Source organism: Microtus pennsylvanicus, chromosome 10, assembly GCF_037038515.1.
Source record: "Microtus pennsylvanicus isolate mMicPen1 chromosome 10, mMicPen1.hap1, whole genome shotgun sequence".
Lineage (NCBI taxonomy): Eukaryota > Metazoa > Chordata > Mammalia > Rodentia > Cricetidae > Microtus > Microtus pennsylvanicus.
Window position 1 is genome coordinate 23,420,023 of NC_134588.1, and position 19,639 is coordinate 23,439,661.

General features: G+C 45.9%; 1 protein-coding gene across 1 annotated transcript in view; it reads right to left on the reverse strand.

Annotated features, from left to right (window-relative positions):
- Window positions 1–6,410: 6,410 nt before the first annotated feature.
- LOC142859212 (lactase/phlorizin hydrolase-like) overlaps window positions 6,411–19,639 on the reverse strand; it is a 50,387-nt gene continuing 37,158 nt past the window's right edge. Inside the window, exons 14-17 of the mRNA XM_075989556.1 lie at window positions 17,155–17,289; window positions 16,399–16,622; window positions 15,180–15,413; window positions 6,411–6,682 (exon numbers count right to left, since the gene is read on the reverse strand). Coding sequence (XP_075845671.1) covers window positions 6,411–6,682; window positions 15,180–15,413; window positions 16,399–16,622; window positions 17,155–17,289 — 865 coding nt within the window. The remainder of the gene's footprint in view (window positions 6,683–15,179; window positions 15,414–16,398; window positions 16,623–17,154; window positions 17,290–19,639) is intronic.

Below are 19,639 nucleotides of genomic sequence, written 5' to 3' on the forward strand. Positions count from 1 at the left end.
TATACAAGACTGACAAGTGCTCTTAACCGCTGAGTCAGCTCTGCCCCCAACCCCATCATTAGCGTGCCTGTGTGTCATGACACATTTGGACTTCAGAGGACAACGGTGTGGAGTCAATTCTCACCTTCAACCTTTTCATGGGTTCTGGGGCTCAATCTCAGGTCACCAGCCCCACGTGTTTACCCTGAATCCATTGTACTAGGCCATGATAGGGTTGTTTTTTTTTTTGGGGGGGGGGAGTTTGCTGTTCTTTGTTTATTTGTTTGTTTCTGATGTGTTTGTGTTTCATTATATGTAGGTGTGTGTATCTGATGTGGACATGTACATGAGAGTGTAGATATTCTCAGAGACCAGAGGTGACAAATCCCCTGGACCTGGAGCTACAGATGGTTGTGAGCTCCCTTACCTGAGTGTTAGGAGCTGAACTCGGGTCCTTTGGAAGAGCAGCAAGTGCTCTTAACGACTGAGCCATCTCTCTGGCCACCCAAAACCATTTTAAAGTTATTTCTTCATGTTACTTTATTCTTTGAGACAGAGTCTCACATTATAACCCTGGCTGCCCTGGAATATGATGTGTAGACCAGGCTGGCCTCAAACTCACAGAGATCTGCCAAGTGCGGAGGTTAAAGGCATGTGCCACCTCCCATAGTTATTTAGGGTTTTTTTTTTTTTAAAGAAAACACAGCTTTGAGGGGCTGGAAAGATGGCTCAGTAGTTAAGAGTACTGACTGCTCTTCCAGAGAACCTGGGTTCAGTTCCCAGCACCCACATGGCAGTTAACAACTCTAACTGCAAGATCTAACACCTTCACACAGACTGATACACATAAAATAAAATAAAAAATTTGAAAAGAAAAAGAAAAAAGAAAATACAGCTTTTAAAGATTCTCTAGCTGGGCATGGTGATGCAAGCCTTTAACCCTGGCACACAGGAGACATGGAGATAGAGCTCTGTGAATGCAAGGCCAGCCTGGTCTACGAAGAGTCACAGGCCAGTCAGGGCCAAACACTGAAACCCTGTCCAAAAAAATTCAAAGAAAAACAAAGAATTTGTAAATTGCAGTCTGTATAAAAGCATTAATTTTGAGAGAGAGAGAGACTTTCAAAAGTTTTGGTTACAAGTCTAGGAAAATTTTATAGCAGTTGTTTTCTTTTTTAAATTATTTTTATTGTGTATAAGTGTTTTGCATATGTATATGTATGTACACCATATGCATACAGTGCTCATAGGGGCCAGGAGAGGGTGTTGGGTCCCCTGGGACTGGAGTTACAGAGGTTTGTTAGCTGCCATGTGGATGCTGGGACCCTGTGTCCTCTGGAAGAACTGTCAGTGTGCTGAACCACTGGGCCATAACAAGCTCGGCAGCTGCTTTTTTAAGAATTACTTTTATTGAGCTATATGTTTTGATCCACTCCCCCTTTCTTCCTTCCCTCCCCCCTTCTACTCTCTCCTGTAACCCCCATGCTCCCAATTTACTCAGATCTTGTCTTTTTCACCTTTCTATGTAGATCCATGTATGTCTCTCTTAGGGTCCTGTCTGTTATCTAGTTTCTCTGGGGTTGTGGCTAGTAAGCTAGTTTTTCTTTACTTTATGTCTTATGAGTGAATGCGTCTTGTATTTATTTGCCTTTCTGGGTCTAGGTTACTTCACTCAATATGATTTTTTCTAGATCCATTCATTTGCCTGCAAATTTCAAGATATCGTTGTTGTTGTTTTTTTTTACCACTGTGTAGTACTCCATTGTGCCAATGTACCACATTTTCTTTATCCATTCTTCAGTTGTGGTGCATCTAGGATGTTTCCAGGTTCTGGATATTAAAAATGCTGCTATGGGCGGTGATGGCGCACGCCTTTAATATCAGCACTCTGGAGGCAGAGGCAGGTGGATCTCTTTGAGTTCGAGGCCAGCCTGGGCAAGAGCTAGCTCCAGAACAGGCTCCAAAGCTACAGAGAAACCCTGTCTTGGGGAAAAAAAAAACAACAAAAAAATGCTGCTATAAACATTGCTGAGTACATGTCCTTTTAGTATAATTGAGCATCTTTTGGGGACATACCCAACAGCAGTATTGCTGAGTCCTGAGGTAGATATTTCCTAAATTTCTGAGAAATCACCAGACTGATTTCCAGAGCAGCTTACGAGCTTGCATCCCCACCAACAATGGAGGAGCATCCCCTTCCAGCAGCTGCTTTCTAAATTAAGCTCTCGTATGCACATCTGAATATTGTTTATTTGTGTGCTCATTCAACAAACACTGGTTCCTTTGTTTTTGTTTCTTTTTCTTTTGGGACAGGGTTTCTCTGTGTAACTTGGAGACTGTCCTGGAACTTGCTCTGTAGACCAGGATGGCCTTGAACTCACAGAGGTCCACACATTTCTGTTTCCTGGGGACTGGGATCAAAGGTGTGTGCCACCCTCTCTAGACTTTCAACAAACACTCACTGAACACCAGTTTTGTGCCAGACTTTGTCCCCGGCTATGGAGCCAGTCCATCTGTTTTTGTATAACAACTCAGATTCTTGATAGTTCCTAAATGAAGAAAGCGACAAAACAAAAAACTCAAATCTTAAATGTGTAAAGTCTGCATATGAACCTAAGGAATTTTATGTACAGTGTTTATTCCTTGACTTTATAAACGCCACACTATGTGACGTGTGCCTTATGCTGGTGTTTCTCTTATTTATTTTTATTGTTTATTTTGAATAGAATCTCCCTGTGTTGCTCTTGCTAACCTGAAATTGTTTATGTAGACCAGCCTGGCCTTCAACTCACAGAGATCTACCTGCCTCTGCCTCCAAACTGCTGGGTTAAAAGGTATGGACCACCAAGCCTAGCTCCTGATTAGGATTTAGGTGTTTTTTGATATTGGACAATTGCTAACTTTCATAATCAAATATTATGACCTCGTGTGGTGGTGCACTTGGAAGGCAGACAGATCTCTGAGTTTGAGGCTAGCCTGTACTACATAGTGAGTTCCAGGCTGGCCAGGACTACATGGTGAGACCCTGTCTCAAAGATACACTTTTTTAAACTTTTGATTTGTCAGAAGGGTTAGGGAAATGGCTCAGAGGTTGGGTGAGAGCATTTGCTGATCTGGCAGAGAACCTGAGTTCAGTTCCTAGCACCCACATCAAGTAGCTTGAAACCACCTGTAGCAACTCTTGCTCCAGAGGATCTAACACCATCTTCCTGTTTCCAAGAGCACCTATATTACTGGCATACATTCACACAGACACACACTGACACATATACATAAATAAAAACACAACAAATCTCAAAAAATGGTGATAATTAAAATTTATTAGAAATTGCAATAAATTTTTGGCCGGGCGATGCTGGGGCATGCCTTTAATCCCAGCACTCTGGAGGCAGAGGCAGGTGGATCTCTGTGCATTCGAGGCCAGCCTGGTCGACATGAACTAGTTCCAATATAGGCTCCAAAGGTACAGAGAAACCCTGTCTCGAAAAACAAAATAAATAAATGAATGAATAAAAAACAAAAACAATAAAAAGAAAGAAATTGCAATAAATATTTGATAAATTTAATAAAAGTATAACTCTTTTAGAGTAAAAAGTAAAAAAAGATTATTGAAAGAATTAAAACCTAAATGCATAGGCAAATACTCTTTTCCATCCTCAGAAGTCATAGTATTTATATGGTCATGCTTGGAGTTGGAAAGATGGCTCATCAATTAAGAATGCTCACTGCCAGTGGTGGAACATGCCGTAAGCATCCTAGCGCTCAAGAGGCAGAAGCAGGTGGATCTCTGTGAGTTTGAGCCCAGACTGGTCTACAGAGTGAGCTCCAGGACAGCCAGGACTGTTTTGCAGAGAAACCCTGTCTTCAAAAACAAACAAAACAACAAATAAATAAAATAAAACATAAATGAATGCTCACTGTGAGTCATAAGGATCTGAGTTTAGATCCCAGCACTCACGTAACAAGCCCGGAGTCCACCAAATGTCTAACCCAGCTCCAATCATGGAGCAGACAGGAGGATGGCTAACACTGGCTGACTTCCAGGCCAGCTGAGACAGCATAGGCCCCAGGTTCAAAGGACTAGGTGGAGAGTGACAGAAGACACCCTGTGCCGCCTTCTGCCTTCTGTGAAGGTGTGCATGCATACATGTTTGCATATGCTCTCCACAGACACATACAAATTAAACCTCTCCTTTTAATCTCAAAAGCAACTTCCAGTGGGTGAAAGATGATGTTGGTTGGGTGCCTTGAAGCTACAGTCAAGGCAGATCCCAACCCTGGCGGCTGGGAACCAAACTCAGAGAGAGCATTGGATGACTTTTGAAGACACAATGCTATATGAAAGATCACACACGATTCCTTTGGATGAAAGGGTCCAACTGGGCAAACCAGTTAATGGTTGCTAGGGCCCGGGAGAGGAAAGGGAGTGATTGCTAATAGGCTCAGGGGTATTTTAGGAAGTCATGAAATATTCTACGGTTTTCTGTGATAGCTACATGGTTCTGTATTTTATTTCTGTTGTTTTAAAAGAAGTTTAACATTTATTTTGGCCCTGGGATGGGTGTTGTGTGTGTGTTCCATGGAGTCCATGTGAATGTAAACAACTTTCAGGAATTAGTTCTCTCCTTTGTGGAGGAAGGGTCTTAGGGGTTGAATTAAGTCATCTCACCAGGCCCTTGTTTTGTTTTGTTTTTTTTTTGTTTTGTTTTGTTTTTGAGACCAGGTTTCACTGGGCACATAGCCTGGGCTTGCCTCTAACCTGGGATCCTCCTGTGATAGGATTGCAGGTTGACAGGCTTGCATGGCAAATACTTTACCTGCTGAGCCGTCTTGCCCACCGCAAAACATCATTTCTACTCTCAACTGAATTGAAGGAAAAAGAAAGATCAAAAAGAAGCAAAGGAAAGAAGGAAGGAAAGAACGAACTATTTATGGGTGTGGGAGCAGCATGCCATGGTGCATGCATGGAGGTCAGATGTCGGCTTAAGGGTTCTCTCCTTTCACTATGGGAACAAGGTTATATCATCAAGCTATGGAACAAGTGTCCTGGCCTTTCTCAGTGGCCTTTGTCTGGTGGTGAACGACACTACTTGAGAATCTGTAGGTGAAGGTGCTGACTGCAGCTTGACTTTTTTCTTAGCACCATTGCAAGAATTCAGTTCCGGCTGCCTGACGGCTCTTCCTTTACAAGTCAGTTTCCTTCTGATGCTCCGTTAGAAGAAGCAAGGCAGTTCACTGCACAGGTGAGTTCATAAAGACAGATGTGTAGGTTATTAAGATCTTGCAGGAAAGGTTCCAAAGCAGAAGAATGGCAGGAAATAGACTGAGGTGGCTGGAGTTCTGACTTGTATTATATGTGATGACAGTGTGCGGCAGACTCAGGAACGTTCCTTTAGCATGCTTAGTTAACAAGAGCAGTGAAAAGCCAGTGGTCTCCTAGTTGTTGATCTGAGGACTTGACTGTCCTGGAAAGGAAGTGGGTTCTCTTTGTTTTCTGATGGTCGATTAGTGCCTAGCTAATCTAGTTTCTCTGTTTGCCAATACAAAAGATCAGGAATTTACTTTAAAACCGTGGGCTTACTCAAAATCTAAGTGGCACATGAAATTTTATGACATAAGAAGGAAGATAGGAGCAATTTCTAGTACTATTTATTCTCTTAGTTCTGAGTCTAATGGATCCTGGCCTTTAGGAATAAGTTTGTATAGCCAGAACCGGGAAACAACCTAAATGTCTCTCGACCAAAAAATGGATAAGGAAAATGTGGTACACAATTTACACAATGGAGTACTACGTAGCAGAAAAAAATAACGACATCTTGAATATTGCAGGAAAATGGATGGAGCTAGAAAACATCATTTTGAGTGGGGCAATCCAGACCCAGAAAGACAATTATCACATGTACTCACTCATAAGTGTTTTTTTTTAACACAAAGCAAAGAAAACCAGTCTACAAATCACAATCCCAGAGAACCTAGACAACAACGAGGACCCTAAGAGAGACATACATCGATCTAATATACATGGGAAGTAGAAAAAGACAAGATCTCCTGAGTAAATTGGGAGCATGGCGACCTTGGGAGAGGGTAGAAGGGGAGGGGAGAGGCAGGGAGGAGAGTAGAGAAAAATGTAGAGCTCAATAAAAATCAATAAAATTTTAAAAAAGGAATAAGCTTTGTATGTACAGTATGGTTCTCATAACTTCAAGGTTAAAATTAGAAAGTTGGCTGTGTTTTCACGGATGCAGCTAACTTTCCTGGGTTGGAGTTTTCACTCTAGTTCCTTCTCTAGGTCTGGGTCTGTGGAAAATTGCCAGTACTGAAGAAGATGCTTTTTCATTTCAACTGAGAACTTAGAGAGCTTCAAGATAAAAACCATCTCCCACAGTGCAGGAAGCCTTGATGAAGAGATCCATTGTGGTCAGGAGTCTGTGCTAGCAGGCACAGGGCACAGGGCTTCTCTGCACAACAGAGGAGCTGGCGACTCCTTCGAAGGAAGACACTGGACTCAGCTCACTTTGGCTTGGCTGTGTTTCCCGTTGCTTGGAGCGCTTGCAGTATTTGTACAATAGAAACACCAAGCTACAGACTCCAAGAAGCAGAAGAGCGAAGAGCACATACAATGCCGTCTGTGCTTCTGTGATGCCCAGCATCAGCCCCAGGAAGGGCACTTCTGCCTTCACAGGGCTGGCAGTGGGTTCAGCATCTAGGTGAGGACAGCTCAGGCTCTGGCACTGTTAGCTACCAGACTGCCACAGCTCTGGAAAGTCCCACTGATATTGCAGTCCAGAGGTGGTATAGTATCCCCCTCATAACCGTACACAACAAATGCTCACCGCTGTGTTATCAGCGTGGGTTCCCTTCATTATTGTGTTGTTTTTGTGTGTGCATATACCACGATGTTCATGTAGGGGCAAAGGACAACTTTCAGGAAGTCTCTCTTCCCAGTTTGGGTTTCCAATATAAAACGCAGGCTATAGTGGTTTTACCTACTGAGCCATGAGCCATCATACTGTGCATCCCCTCCACATATGCTTTTACCCGAGACCAGTATCATGTAGCCCCGACAGGCCTCAGGCTAGGAAGTTAGCCATAGATGATGTTGCAATTCAAATTCTACGGCCTCTACCTTTTACATGCTCAGAGTACACGGCTATGCTAGTGTACCCCGTTTGTGTAACGATGTGTCTTGACCCGCATCACCATGAGCATGCTAGGTGAGCTCTCCATCAACTGAGACGTATCCCCAACCCTGTCTCAAGCATCACTTTCGGAAACTAAACTACAGCAGGAACTGGATAAAAGTCTTTTATTATCATAGTCATTTATATATTTTAGTCACTCCACCAGTACTACCCGTAGTGTTTATACAATCCTGTTAACTTGACCTAGAAATGACCTGGAAGTTTCTCTCCTTCTCAAGGAAGGTGCTGCAGTGAGTTACAGGTAGGACTGGAGGAATCTAGCTCTGCTCATTCCCACAGCAGGGCCCAGTCTCTAGGGTAAGACAGGCTCTGGAGAGACCTGCAGTAGCCAAAAGGTGCCTGGAGCGCATGCTAATGAATGGAGGGGACAGAAGGGCAGGAGAAGGCCAGGAACTAGAGGAAGGCAGGTGCAAAGAGCAGCTCTCCCTCACCCTTGACCACACAGTGTTGGTCCCTCCAGTGCCACCTACCCTCTGGTTGCTGGAGACAAGGGTGAGGTCCTTGTGCAGGGTCAGGAAAGCCATTGCAGCTCACTACAGAGGCATAGAACTTGGCTGATGCCTTGGGGATCCTTGGCAGAGAAGGGTCTGAGCGGTTCACAAAGTGCACACCAAACCTCTCTGCAAAGCCTGTGAAACATTCGAAGTTGTCCATCACGCTCCATACCGTGTATCCTCGAAGGTCCACCTTATCCTGCACAGTGGCTAAAAAACATGCCGAGTGTGAACACTTCACATCAAGACACCTGTGTGCCAAGCCTCCTGAAGCCGGGCTCATAGTTGTCCCCATTATTCTGCTTTGTAGGGTGTGAGTTCCAACTCTGAACCCTTCCTGTGTGCTAGCAGGTTCTCTACAGTGGACATGCGGGACCACTGGTATCTTTCTAGAAAGGCCCAGTTCTGAATGGAGCTTGGATAGCCTGAGCTAACCCCACAGCTTTCTTCAGTAGCTCGGGGGATTGGTCTGAGTGAGGACCTTGAAATACCCATGGAGAGGCAGGAGTGTTTAGAAGCAAAAGATCTGAGCTGTAGTAAGACCTCCTGTCTGTTCCCTTTACTGTAGGAGAGCCCGAGGTTTACAGATATGTCACACACATAGTTTGTAACTATGTGTTCATATGAGTGCTGTGTGGTGCATGTAGAGGCCAGAGGTGAGCCTCAGGAGCTGTATCCACTTTGTTCTTTGAGACAAGTAGGCTAGGCTGCCAGCCAAAGAGACCCAAGGATCCTCCATTTTCTCCCTCCCCAGTGCCGGGATTACAAGCACCCACCACCATGCCCAGCTTTCCTCAGTGTCTGGGATTGAACCCAGGGCTCAGGGTTGTACAGTGAGCACTTTCCCACCTGAGCTACCACCCCAGTCCTTCTACCTTGCAATCAAAAGGCCCTAGAGCCACCAGACAACTCTTGCCTGCTCACAGAGGAAAGCAATGTGCAGAGATGCCAAACAGCAAGAAAGACTAAGGGTTGCAGAGGACTCAGGTCAGGAACTAACTCAGGTCAGTTCAGGAAACTGGGTTTACTTGCTGTGTGTAGGTGAGTCTAGGAAGGAAAAGACCTCTGATTCTAGCCTCAAACAAATGCTCAAACTCCTCCAAGCAATTGTCATTAGTGTCCCCATCCTGCAGACACTTATGCTCCAGCAAAGAAGGGGCTCACTGGGGCCAGGCAGTGAGGCAGAAGCTCTTACCTTTGAGGGCTTCATTGATGTAGCTGCGGAGGTAGTAGATCCTGTCAGTGTCATTGAGTTCTGGGTCCCCTCGTCTGGACACCCCATTCTCTGTGACATAAATTGGAGGGTTGTTGTATTCTTCCTTCAGCCAGTTCAAGATCCTCCGGAAGCCAAAAGGGGTCACCTTCAGCCAGAAGGAGCCAGAGTCTGGCCAAGAGCTGTCTGCAATGGTGGCCACGCCCCTGCAAGTTCAGGAGGTAAAGAAGATGTCTTGTTTATAACCCCCAGGGGATGATCTTAGTTGTTTCATCCAACCTTCCCTGGGCCCTTGAACTCTTAGAGACCTCCCTGCATCTGCCTCCTGAGCTGTGAGATTAAAAACATGTGTTACCGTGTTCAGCCCGAGAGTATGTGACTAATCCCAATGCTGGGAGACGGAGATAGGTGAGTCCAGTCAGTCTAGCTGAATCGGTGAGTTCCACAATCAGGAGGCTGAGACCCTGGCTTCAAAAAAGGGATAGGGGTAAAGAGTGTAAAAAGTGACAGAAGACACCCAGTGTTGGCCTGGCCTCCAGAAGCATCTGCACACACATGTAATATATTAGCGCATATTTGTTAGTGCACACATGCACACACAGAGGAAAACAATCAAAATAGAAAAAAAGGATTCTGCCTGGTCTGTACCTTACATATGCTTGAAGAACTTTAAATTCAGAATTTAAACATGAGAGCCGGGTGGTGGTGGCACACACCTTTAATCCCAGCACTCGGGAGGCAGAGGCACGCGGATCTCTGTGAGTTCGAGACCAGCCTGGTCTACAAGAGCTAGTTCCAGGACAGGCTCCAAAACCACAGAGAAACCCTGTCTCGAAAAACAAAAACAATGAGAATACAGTAGTGGTAGTCTTACATGCAAGCTTACATACACACACACACACACACACACACACACACACACACACACACTTACCTTCAAATGCCTGGCTGGCCACTCTATTGCTCTCTTGTGTGGAATCTCATGAGCTCATCACTGCCCTTCTCTCAAGCAGGTCAGCTGTTTCACAGGTCAGGCAGCAGTTGGGAGCCAAATATCCAGTCCCTTAATGCTCAACACTCACTGGCTCCCCAATGTCTTCCTAATCAAGTTATCCCCGGTGTCTACAGATCCCACATCTGCTAGCTCAGAAACTTGGAAACCAGCCATGATAAGGTTCTGGATAAACAAATCTCTTGCTGATTAAATGCTATCTAAATTAATTTACTGAGTGATAATTGCTATCTAGAGAACAAAGGGCTGATCACAAAAAAATCCTTGTCCAGCAACATCCCTTTGGACTGGTATTTCGCCCTCTGCAAAGCTCAGAGTTAAACCCAGGACAGTGTCTGGGTTCCTTTTGAGAAGTGCAGACCCCCAGGGCCTTCAATGGGCCTGAGCAGTGTGTGCCTCTCTCTGGCTCTGGACTCCCTCCTTTGCCCTGTGTCTATCTAATGCTGGCGCTGGCTTCCTACCCTTACATCATCCCTGCCTTCCCTGTTTCCCTACTGTTCTGTCTCTCGATATTTCTAGCAAATTTCTCCCTACTGTTAACACCCACACAACAGTGTCCCCCAATGCCGGGCAGTGGTGGCACATGCCTTTAATCTCAGCACTCCAGAGGCAGAGTTCGATGGATCTCTGAGTTCTGAGTTCAAGGTCAGCCTGGTCTACAGACTGAGTTCCAGGTCAGCCAGGGTTACAGAGAGAAACCTGTCTCAAAAAATAAAAAAAGAGTGTCCCCCAATAAGAGGCTCCTATCTGGGCTCCCCTCTCTCCTGAGGGGCTCTTTCCCCACTGGCAACTATTAGCTTAGACCAGTAGAGACACTGGGCTGGGGATGTGGTCCAGGAGGGATGTTTGCCTAGCATGCACAGAGGCCTGGGTTCCACCTTAGCGCGATGGAAACCAGGCATGGTGGTTCATGCCTATAACCCAGAACTTGTGGGGTAGAGGCAGGAAGATCAGGAGTTCAAGGTCATCCTCAGCTATATAGTAACTTAGGATAGCGAGAGATACACGTGGCCCTTTCTCAAAAACAAAATGAATAAGCAAATAAAGGAGTGAGTAAATAAATACCAGTTACTAGAGGAAATGGTGGGGACACCTGAGTCTTAGCACCTTGATATATTTTTCTCTCTATGTGAGTATGTGTAGACTATGTGGGTCCCAGGATTTATATTGTTTTATTTTGTTAGACACAGAATCTCAGTATGTATCTGCTTGGTCTACAACTCACTAGGTAGCCCAGGCTGGCCCCAAAGTAAAAAAGATCCTCCTGCTTCTGCCTCTTAAGTGCTGAGATTGCAGGCGTGTGACACCATGCCTGTCTGAACTCTGGTTTCTCAATGGAGCCAGGCTAAAACATGACAAATCAAGAGCCAGGTGTAGTAATATGAACGGCAGGGCTGCGTCCCCAACACCCCAGCCGCCTGCTCGGCTAGCTTTTGCCCCGAAATAACAACACACAAACTGTATTCATTTAAACACTGCTTGGCTCATTTCTACCTAGCCTCTTCTAGGCTAACTCTCGCACCTGGACTAGCCCATTTCTTATCATCTGTATAGCACCGGTCTTACCGGGAAGATTCTAGCCTATGTCCATCCTGGGTCGGAGCTTCATAGCGTGCATTTTCCCTGGAGCGGGGAGCATGGCGTCTCTCTGAGGCGTCTGCTCCCGAGAGGAGAGCTGTCGAGTCTGACCTCACTTCCTCTTCCTCCCGGCATTCTGTTCTGTTTACTCCACCTACCTATGTCCTAACCAATAAAATGGGCCAAGGCAGTTCCTTTATTAGCCAATGACCTTCCTCCATCAGCCAGGCCTATTTCCTTTGAAGTTAGCTACAAATCTTGGGAACGGGTACTGTTTAGAAGAGTTTATAGAGATGTAAATCAGGGCCGGGTTGGTAGCTTGGTTAGCCAAGTACTTGCCCAGCATCCACAAAGTTCAACGAGAGCACTGCATCACCCAGGTGTGTGTCGCATGCCTGTAATCAGGCTGTAGCACTCAGGAGCTGGAGGCAGGAGGCTCTCAAGTTCAAGATAATCTTCTGCTGAATACTGAGTTCTAGGCTACTCTGAGATACATAGGACCTTATCTCAAAAATTTAAAACTAATAATAAAAGCAAAGAAGCAAACAAAATCTCACTTTTAGTAAATCACAATTTAGCCAGGCATGTTGGTGTGCACTGTTAATCCCAGCACCTTGGGAAGCAGAGGCAGGCATTTCTGTGAGTTCGAGGCTTCTTGACCTACATAGTGAGACTGAGGGAACAAAGAGCATGACCATCCACCTTGGAGACACCCCCATTCTCGTCTGAATAGCACCCCATTCTCTGTGATTAATCATAGCCTAAGGACCAACTCCACCCTGCCCCACTCATGAGACTAACAGTTCCAATTTCCCTAAATCAATGTCATGAAGTCAGCATAAGTAGCATTCCTGTACGTCCTAGATGAACAACAACTCTGGCCAAACCCAGCCTCTGCCCTTTGACCAACCCTCCTCTCCATCCTTGATAAAAACCCTAGCCCGTGGGAGAAGCTCAATCTCTCTGATGACTGAAAGAAGTAAGATAAGAATAATTTCCAGTACTTTTTTCCCCTTAGTCCTGAGTAAATGGATCCTGGTTACAAATCATCCTTTAGGATCTAAGCTTTGTATGTACAGTTTGGTTCTCATAACGTCAAGGTTAAGATTAGAAAGTTGGCTGTGTTTTCATGGATGCAGCTAACTTTCCTGGGTTTGAGTTTTCACTCTAGTTCCTTCTCTATTGCTGGGTCTGTGCATAGGTATTGTTTAAATTTGGTTTTGTCATGGGATATCTTGTTGATAGGCCATGCTTTGTTGGTACCCATGGGAGTCTTACCCTCTTCTGAACAGATGTGGAGGAGGGGTAGATGGAGATGGGGGTCAGAAAAGACAAGAGGAGATGAAAGGGGAAGGGAAAAATGATCAGGATGTAAAATAAATGAAAATTTTTTAAAATATTTATTTATTATGTATACAATATTCAATCTGTGTGTGTTTGCAGACCAGAAGAGGACAGCAGACCTCATTACAGATGGTTGTGAGCCACCATGTGGTTGCCGGGAATTGAACTCATGACCTTTGGATGAGCAGGCAATGCTCTTAACCACTGAGCCATCTCTCCAGCCCAATAAATGAAAATTTTAAATAATGAAAAGAAATATATGAACCCAATGGATGGGTATTTTATAATATATTCTTATATTCATAAGGATAACTTAGCCCTATTATTAAAACAATGAGTGGAAAAAAAGTTGAAATATTGGGTTCAGACCTTTTCACAGACTACTCAAATAATCTTTCCACCATGTTGAGTCACAAGAGGACATGATGCCTCAGCGCGGCAGAATCCAACTCAGGTGGTCGTTCATTGCTGATTTCCCGAGGACCCCAAACGGTTCCTCTGCCATCTTAGTATCCAAATGGTTAAAAAACTTTAGGATAGGAATGCTCATAAGAAACCAAACTTCTGACATAATCACTCACTTATTTTTAAATTTTATTGTTTTTGTGTATGGGTATTTTCCCAGTATGTCTGTCTATACATCACTTGAGTGCCTGGTTTCCAGGGAGGCCAGAAGAGGGTGTTGGATCCCCAAGACCTGGAGTTTCCCACAGTTATGAGCTGCCATGTGGGAACTGGGAATCAAACTCAGGTCCTTTAAAAGAACAGCCGGTGCTCTTAATTGCTGAACCTTCTCTAATCACATAACAGTCTTTAAGTTAGTCAAACACTGGGGGTGAGGGGCTAGGAATTGAACCCAGTTCTTTGAGTCTAATAGGCATGTATTTTTCCATCGTGCTATCAGTGTACCTGACCCCTAATGCCTCACCCCTGTTCGTTCTCACGCCCAAACAGGCCTTCACTGTGTGGTAGTGACTGGCCTCAAACTGGAGCCCCTCCTGCCTCTTGCCTCTGCCTTCTGAGTGCGAGGATTATAAACAGGAATGTAGTATCACAGACCTCCTTTTCACTTCTACTTTATAGTTCAGAGTCTCTGCATGCCCACAGGGGACCTTGCAGGCTTCTCAGAGTACAAAATTCCCATATTGAAGATGCTTTCATATCCCTGAGAACTTAAAAAGTTTCAAGATGGAAACCATCTCCCACAATGCAGGAAGCATTGACAAGGACATGCAGTTGTGGCAGGAGTTGGTGCTAGCAGGCCTGTCTAAAGAACCCAGGCTTCTCTCACAACTGAGGAGCTGGTAACTTGTCAGAAGGAGGACATTGGACTCAGGTCATGTTGACTTGGCTGTGTTTCCCGTTGCTTGGAGCGCTTGCAGTATTTGTACAATAGAAACACCAAGCTACAGACTCCAAGAAGCAGAAGAGCAAAGAGCACATACAACGCCGTCTGTGCTTCTGTGATGCCCAGCATCAGCCCCAGGAAGGGCACTTCTGTCTTCACAGGGCTGGCAGCATCTAGGAGAGGACAGTGGGGATCAGGCTCTGGCACTGTTAGCTACCAGACTCTCACAGCTCCGGAAAGGTCCTTCTGATTCTACAGTCCAGAGGCTGCATAGTACCCTCCTTTCAAACAAACACAGCAAAGCAAGGCTAATAGCTGTGCTGTCGGCATGGACACCTTTCACTATTTTGTTGTTTTTGTACATGTGCACACCATGAGGTTCATGTAGCAGCAGAGGACAGCCTTCAAGAGGACACTTTCCACTTTGTACTCCTAGTATAGAACTCACTCAGAGAGCTTTCTCACTGTGCCCTTCCCCATAGGCACACATCCTTTTTTCCCCTAAGACTGGTGTCATGTAGCCCAGAAAGTCCTCAAACTAGCTAGGTATCCATGGATGACCTTAAACTTCAAATTCTACTGCCTCTACCACTCAGATGCTCAGACTACAGGGCTATGCAACTGTATGCTGTTTGTGTGATACTGGGTAGTATCATAGCCATGTGTAATTTTCAGTTTCCCAGTAAGTACTGGCGGTACTGTTTATACAAGCCTGAAAATCACCTAGAAACTGCCTGAAAGCCTCTGTCCTTCTCAAAAAAGGTGCAACAGCGACTTCAAGGTAGGACTGGAGGAATCTAGCTCTGCTCATTCCCACAGCAGGGCCCAGACTCTAGGGTAAGACAGGCTGGAGAGACCTGCAGCAGCCAAAAGGTGCCTGGAGCGCATGCTAATGAATGGAGGGGACAGAAGGGCAGGAGAAGGCCAGGAACTAGAGGAAGGCAGGTGCAAAGAGCAGCTCCCTCTCACCCTTGACCACACAGTGTTGGTCCCTCCCAGTGCCACCTACCCTCTGGTTGCTGGAGACAAGGGTGAGGTCCTTGTGCAGGGTCAGGAAAGCCATTGCAGCGCACTACAGAGGCATAGAACTTGGCTGATGCCTTGGGGATCCTTGGCAGAGAAGGGTCTGAGCGGTTCACAAAGTTCAAACCAAACCTCTCTGCAAAGCCTATGGCCCATTCGAAGTTGTCCATCACGCTCCATACCGTGTATCCTCGAAGGTCCACCTTATCCTGCACAGTGGCTAAAAAACATGCCGAGTGTGAACACTTCACATCAAGACACCTGTGTGCCAAGCCTCCTGAAGCCGGGCTCATAGTTGTCCCCATTATTCTGCTTTGTAGGGTGTGAGTTCCAACTCTGAACCCTTCCTGTGTGCTAGCAGGTTCTCTACAGTGGACATGCGGGACCACTGGTATCTTTCTAGAAAGGCCCAGTTCTGAATGGAACTTGGATAGCCTGAGCTAACCCCACAGCTTTCTTCAGTAGCTCGGGGGATTGGTCTGAGTGAGGACCTTGAAATACCCATGGAGAGGCAGGAGTGTTTAGAAGCAAAAGATCTGAGCTGTAGTAAGACCTCCTGTCTGTTCCCTTTACTGTAGGAGAGCCCGAGGTTTACAGATATGTCACACACATAGTTTGTAACTATGTGTTCATATGAGTGCTGTGTGGTGCATGTAGAGGCCAGAGGCGAGCCTCAGGAGCTGTATCCACTTTGTTCTTTGAGACAGGTAGGCTAGGCTGCCAGCCAAAGAGACCCAAGGATCCTCCATTTTCTCCCTCCCCAGTGCCGGGATTACAAGCACCCACCACCATGCCCAGCTTTCCTCAGTGTCTGGGATTGAACCCAGGGCTCAGGGTTGTACAGTGAGCACTTTCCCACCTGAGCTACCACCCCAGTCCTTCTACCTTGCAATCAAAAGGCCCTAGAGCCACCAAACAACTCTTGCCTGCTCACAGAGGAAAGCAATGTGCAGAGATGCCAAACAGCAAGAAAGACTAAGGGTTGCAGAGGACTCAGGTCAGGAACTAACTCAGGCCAGTTCAGGAAACTGGGTTTACTTGCTGTGTGTAGGTGAGTCTAGGAAGGAAAAGACCTCTGATTCTAGCCTCAAACAAATGTTCAAACTCCTCCAAGCAATTGTCATTAGTGTCCCCATCCTGCAGACACTTATGCTCCAGCAAAGAAGGGGCTCACTGGGGCCAGGCAGTGAGGCAGAAGCTCTTACCTTTGAGGGCTTCATTGATGTAGCTGCGGAGGTAGTAGATCCTGTCAGTGTCATTGAGTTCTGGGTCCCCTCGTCTGGACACCCCATTCTCTGTGACATAAATTGGAGGGTTGTTGTATTCTTCCTTCAGCCAGTTCAAGATCCTCCGGAAGCCAAAAGGGGTCACCTTCAGCCAGAAGGAGCCAGAGTCTGGCCAAGAGCTGTCTGCAATGGTGGCCACGCCCCTGCAAGTTCACGAGGTAAAGAAGATGTCTTGTTTATAAACCCAGAGGATGGCCTCGGTTGTGACATCTAATCTTCTGTGCGTTCTATTCATATAGGGCACCTCACACTAACATGAACCCAGCTCCTGTCTGCTGTTGAAATGTACATGCTACCGTCAGAGAGTGGGTCTCCATGTAGTTGCTGTGATCTGAACCCAGGACCTCTGGAAGAGCAGCCAGTGTTCTTAACCATTGAGCCATCTCCCAGCTTTATGCAAGGATATCTTATTCTGGTTTCTCAGTGTTTCCTCCATGCATTTATACTATTTATATAGCACAGATATACTAGTTTGGCCTTTGTATTGAAAAAAAGCCAAGGACATGTGTTATGGAAAGCAGCTGGGAGATGCAATGTCACATGGCTGCCACGTGCTGTAGCCATCAAGCAAACCCTGGTATCCAGACAACCAGGTATGTTCTTAGGACAGACAGACCTGAGTCCACACGGGGCAGAGGGCACTTCCTGCCTCGGTTATCCTGTTGTTTGTCTTACTTGTCTCCATCATAGGATGAAAGGAAGGCAGGATAGTTGAGGTTATAGGCCAGGACAGTGGTGTAGTGGTTGAACCCGAAAAAGTCAAAGGTGCCGTTGATCCTCTTCTTCTCGCTCTCTGTAAATTCAGGGAGCCTGGGAAGAGGGAGCCATTAGGGGAAGAATCAGGAGGAATCACACTTTGAGGAGAGAATGTCTGGACAGGGTAGGGGCACTCAGAACTCCAGACACGTGGTCATGACTAGAGCAGCTCCACAAAGGGAAGCTCTTCAGGTGATGCTCCTGCCTGCTGCTCCATCCCTTCTCCTCCCCAAAGAGCCACCTGCACACTGGTCTCACTGTCCTGGGTACACTCCCTGCGGGCTGTCCCCCACCCCCGCCCCATTACCTTCAGACACTCTGAGTTTTATTATGTAAGATAGGTTTGACAACCAAGCCTGCATCTGAGGTAATTTCTTTTAACTATTCCTTTATGTGTTTAATTTAGTCTTTGCCATTCGTGTCCTCCCAGCTCACACTTTGCTCCTCTCTTTTCCTGGGCTTGCTTCATTCAGGTGTCCTCTGCTGTCTGTCCTTACTAATGGGGAAGCTCTGAGAACTGAATGGTGGATTGTGGACTTTCGTGTCTGATCATTTCACTGACCTGTGTTCTCAACCCTTGCTTCTCTCTCTGGAGTCTGTAATGGCTCTTCAGCTGTGACCTCAAGGCCATGTCCCTGTCCAGCTTCCATGTGGCCCTGCCCTGCAGCAGGCTCCTTTCAACTCTGCTGTATGTATTCTGCTTAGTCTTCCTCCGTCTGACTCATAGCCCTGAGACAACTTCTTGTTCTGAGACCCAGCCCTCCAATACCCCTGCCTTGGCTCTGATATCCCCAGGTGGACCATCCTCCTGGTCTTTGGACTTTTCTTTGTACTGAGGAAACTGAGGACTAGAATCCCATGCCAGTTCATCTTCCCTGCTGGCCACTACCATCTGGAGGAGCCAGACTCTGCCTATGGACCCTACCACTTAGTTCTGACCCAGGTGTGCAGTAGCTGCTGACACAGCTGTGTGTAGGGTCCAGAATGCCCACTAGCAGACTGCTACATCAGACACAGTGGCACAGCCTTGCACATCAGGACCGCCCTACATAGGCCAGGTGCGTGCTACAAGGTAAGAACTACAATTTTTAATATCCTCAGATGGGAGAGAAGACAGACCTGGGGAGAAAGACTCAAAGGTTATTAGGAATGTCTGCTGAACTCCTATCATTTTTGCTGGCCACTTGAGCTGAAGTAGGGCTTTTGAGTCTTTCTCATAAAGCCAGGGACCATCTTTTTGTGCCTTTCCACATGCCACACCTCCAATCCCAACTGGGTGTTGGTTTCGAAGGCAGGCAGCCTTGTTCTGAACATCACTTTGGTAGTGCAGCACTCTAGCCCTGACCTTTATTATTCTTTTTAGTATTTTTTTTAGATTTTATTTATTTATTATGTATACAATGTTCTGTCTGCATGATAGAAGAGGGCTCCAGATCTCATAATAGATGGTTGTGAGCCATCATGTGGTTACTGGGAATTGAACTCAGAACTTCTGGAAGAACATCCAGTGTTCTTAACTTCTGAGCCATCTCTCCAGCCCCCTCTCTTTAGTATTAAGAGCACCTTGGAAACCATAACTTCCAGTTACTGCACCCAGGAAGAGAGCAAAGCAGGGAAGCAGGAATGCTCTGTTGTAAACCACTGCCATCTACTGGCCAAATGAAAAAAAGCACATGCCTGACAGTCCCCAAGCAACAGCTTTTTCTCAAGGTGATAAATAGCTCAGGGTGAACTGAGGAAATCGTTCTTGGAGAGATGCAAAGGGGTTGCTTAGGACCGGGTATGCTTGGGACAGTTTCTATGGCTACCCTGGAGAACAATAACAATAATGGCGACTATCTCATTAGGCACATTCCTGTGCCAGGATTGAGCTCAGTTTTCTTTTAATTAAAAAACTTCTTTCTCGGGCTGGAGAGATGGCTTAGGGGTTAAGAGCACTTGCTCTTGCAGAGGACCTGAGTTCAATTCTGAAAAACCACATGGTGGGTCACAACCATCTAGAATGAGATCTGATAGCCTCTTCAGGTATGTAGGCATGCATGCAAACAGAACTCTGAATATATAATAAAACAAATTAAAAAAATTGTTTCTCAACTTTGAGATATCATCTTACACCTGTCAGAATGGCTAAAATCAAAAACACCAATGATAGCCTTTGCTGGAGAGGCTGTGGAGGAAGGGGTACCCTCATCCATTGCTGGTGGGAATGCAATCTTGTGCAACCACTTTGGAAATCAGTGTTTCGGTTTCTCAGGAAATTCGGGATCAACCTACCCCTGGACCCAGCAATACCACTCCTGGGAATATACCCAAGAGATGCCCTATCATGTGACAAGAGCATTTGTTCAACCATGTTCATAGCAGTATTATTTGTAATAGCCAGAACCTGGAAACAACCTAGATG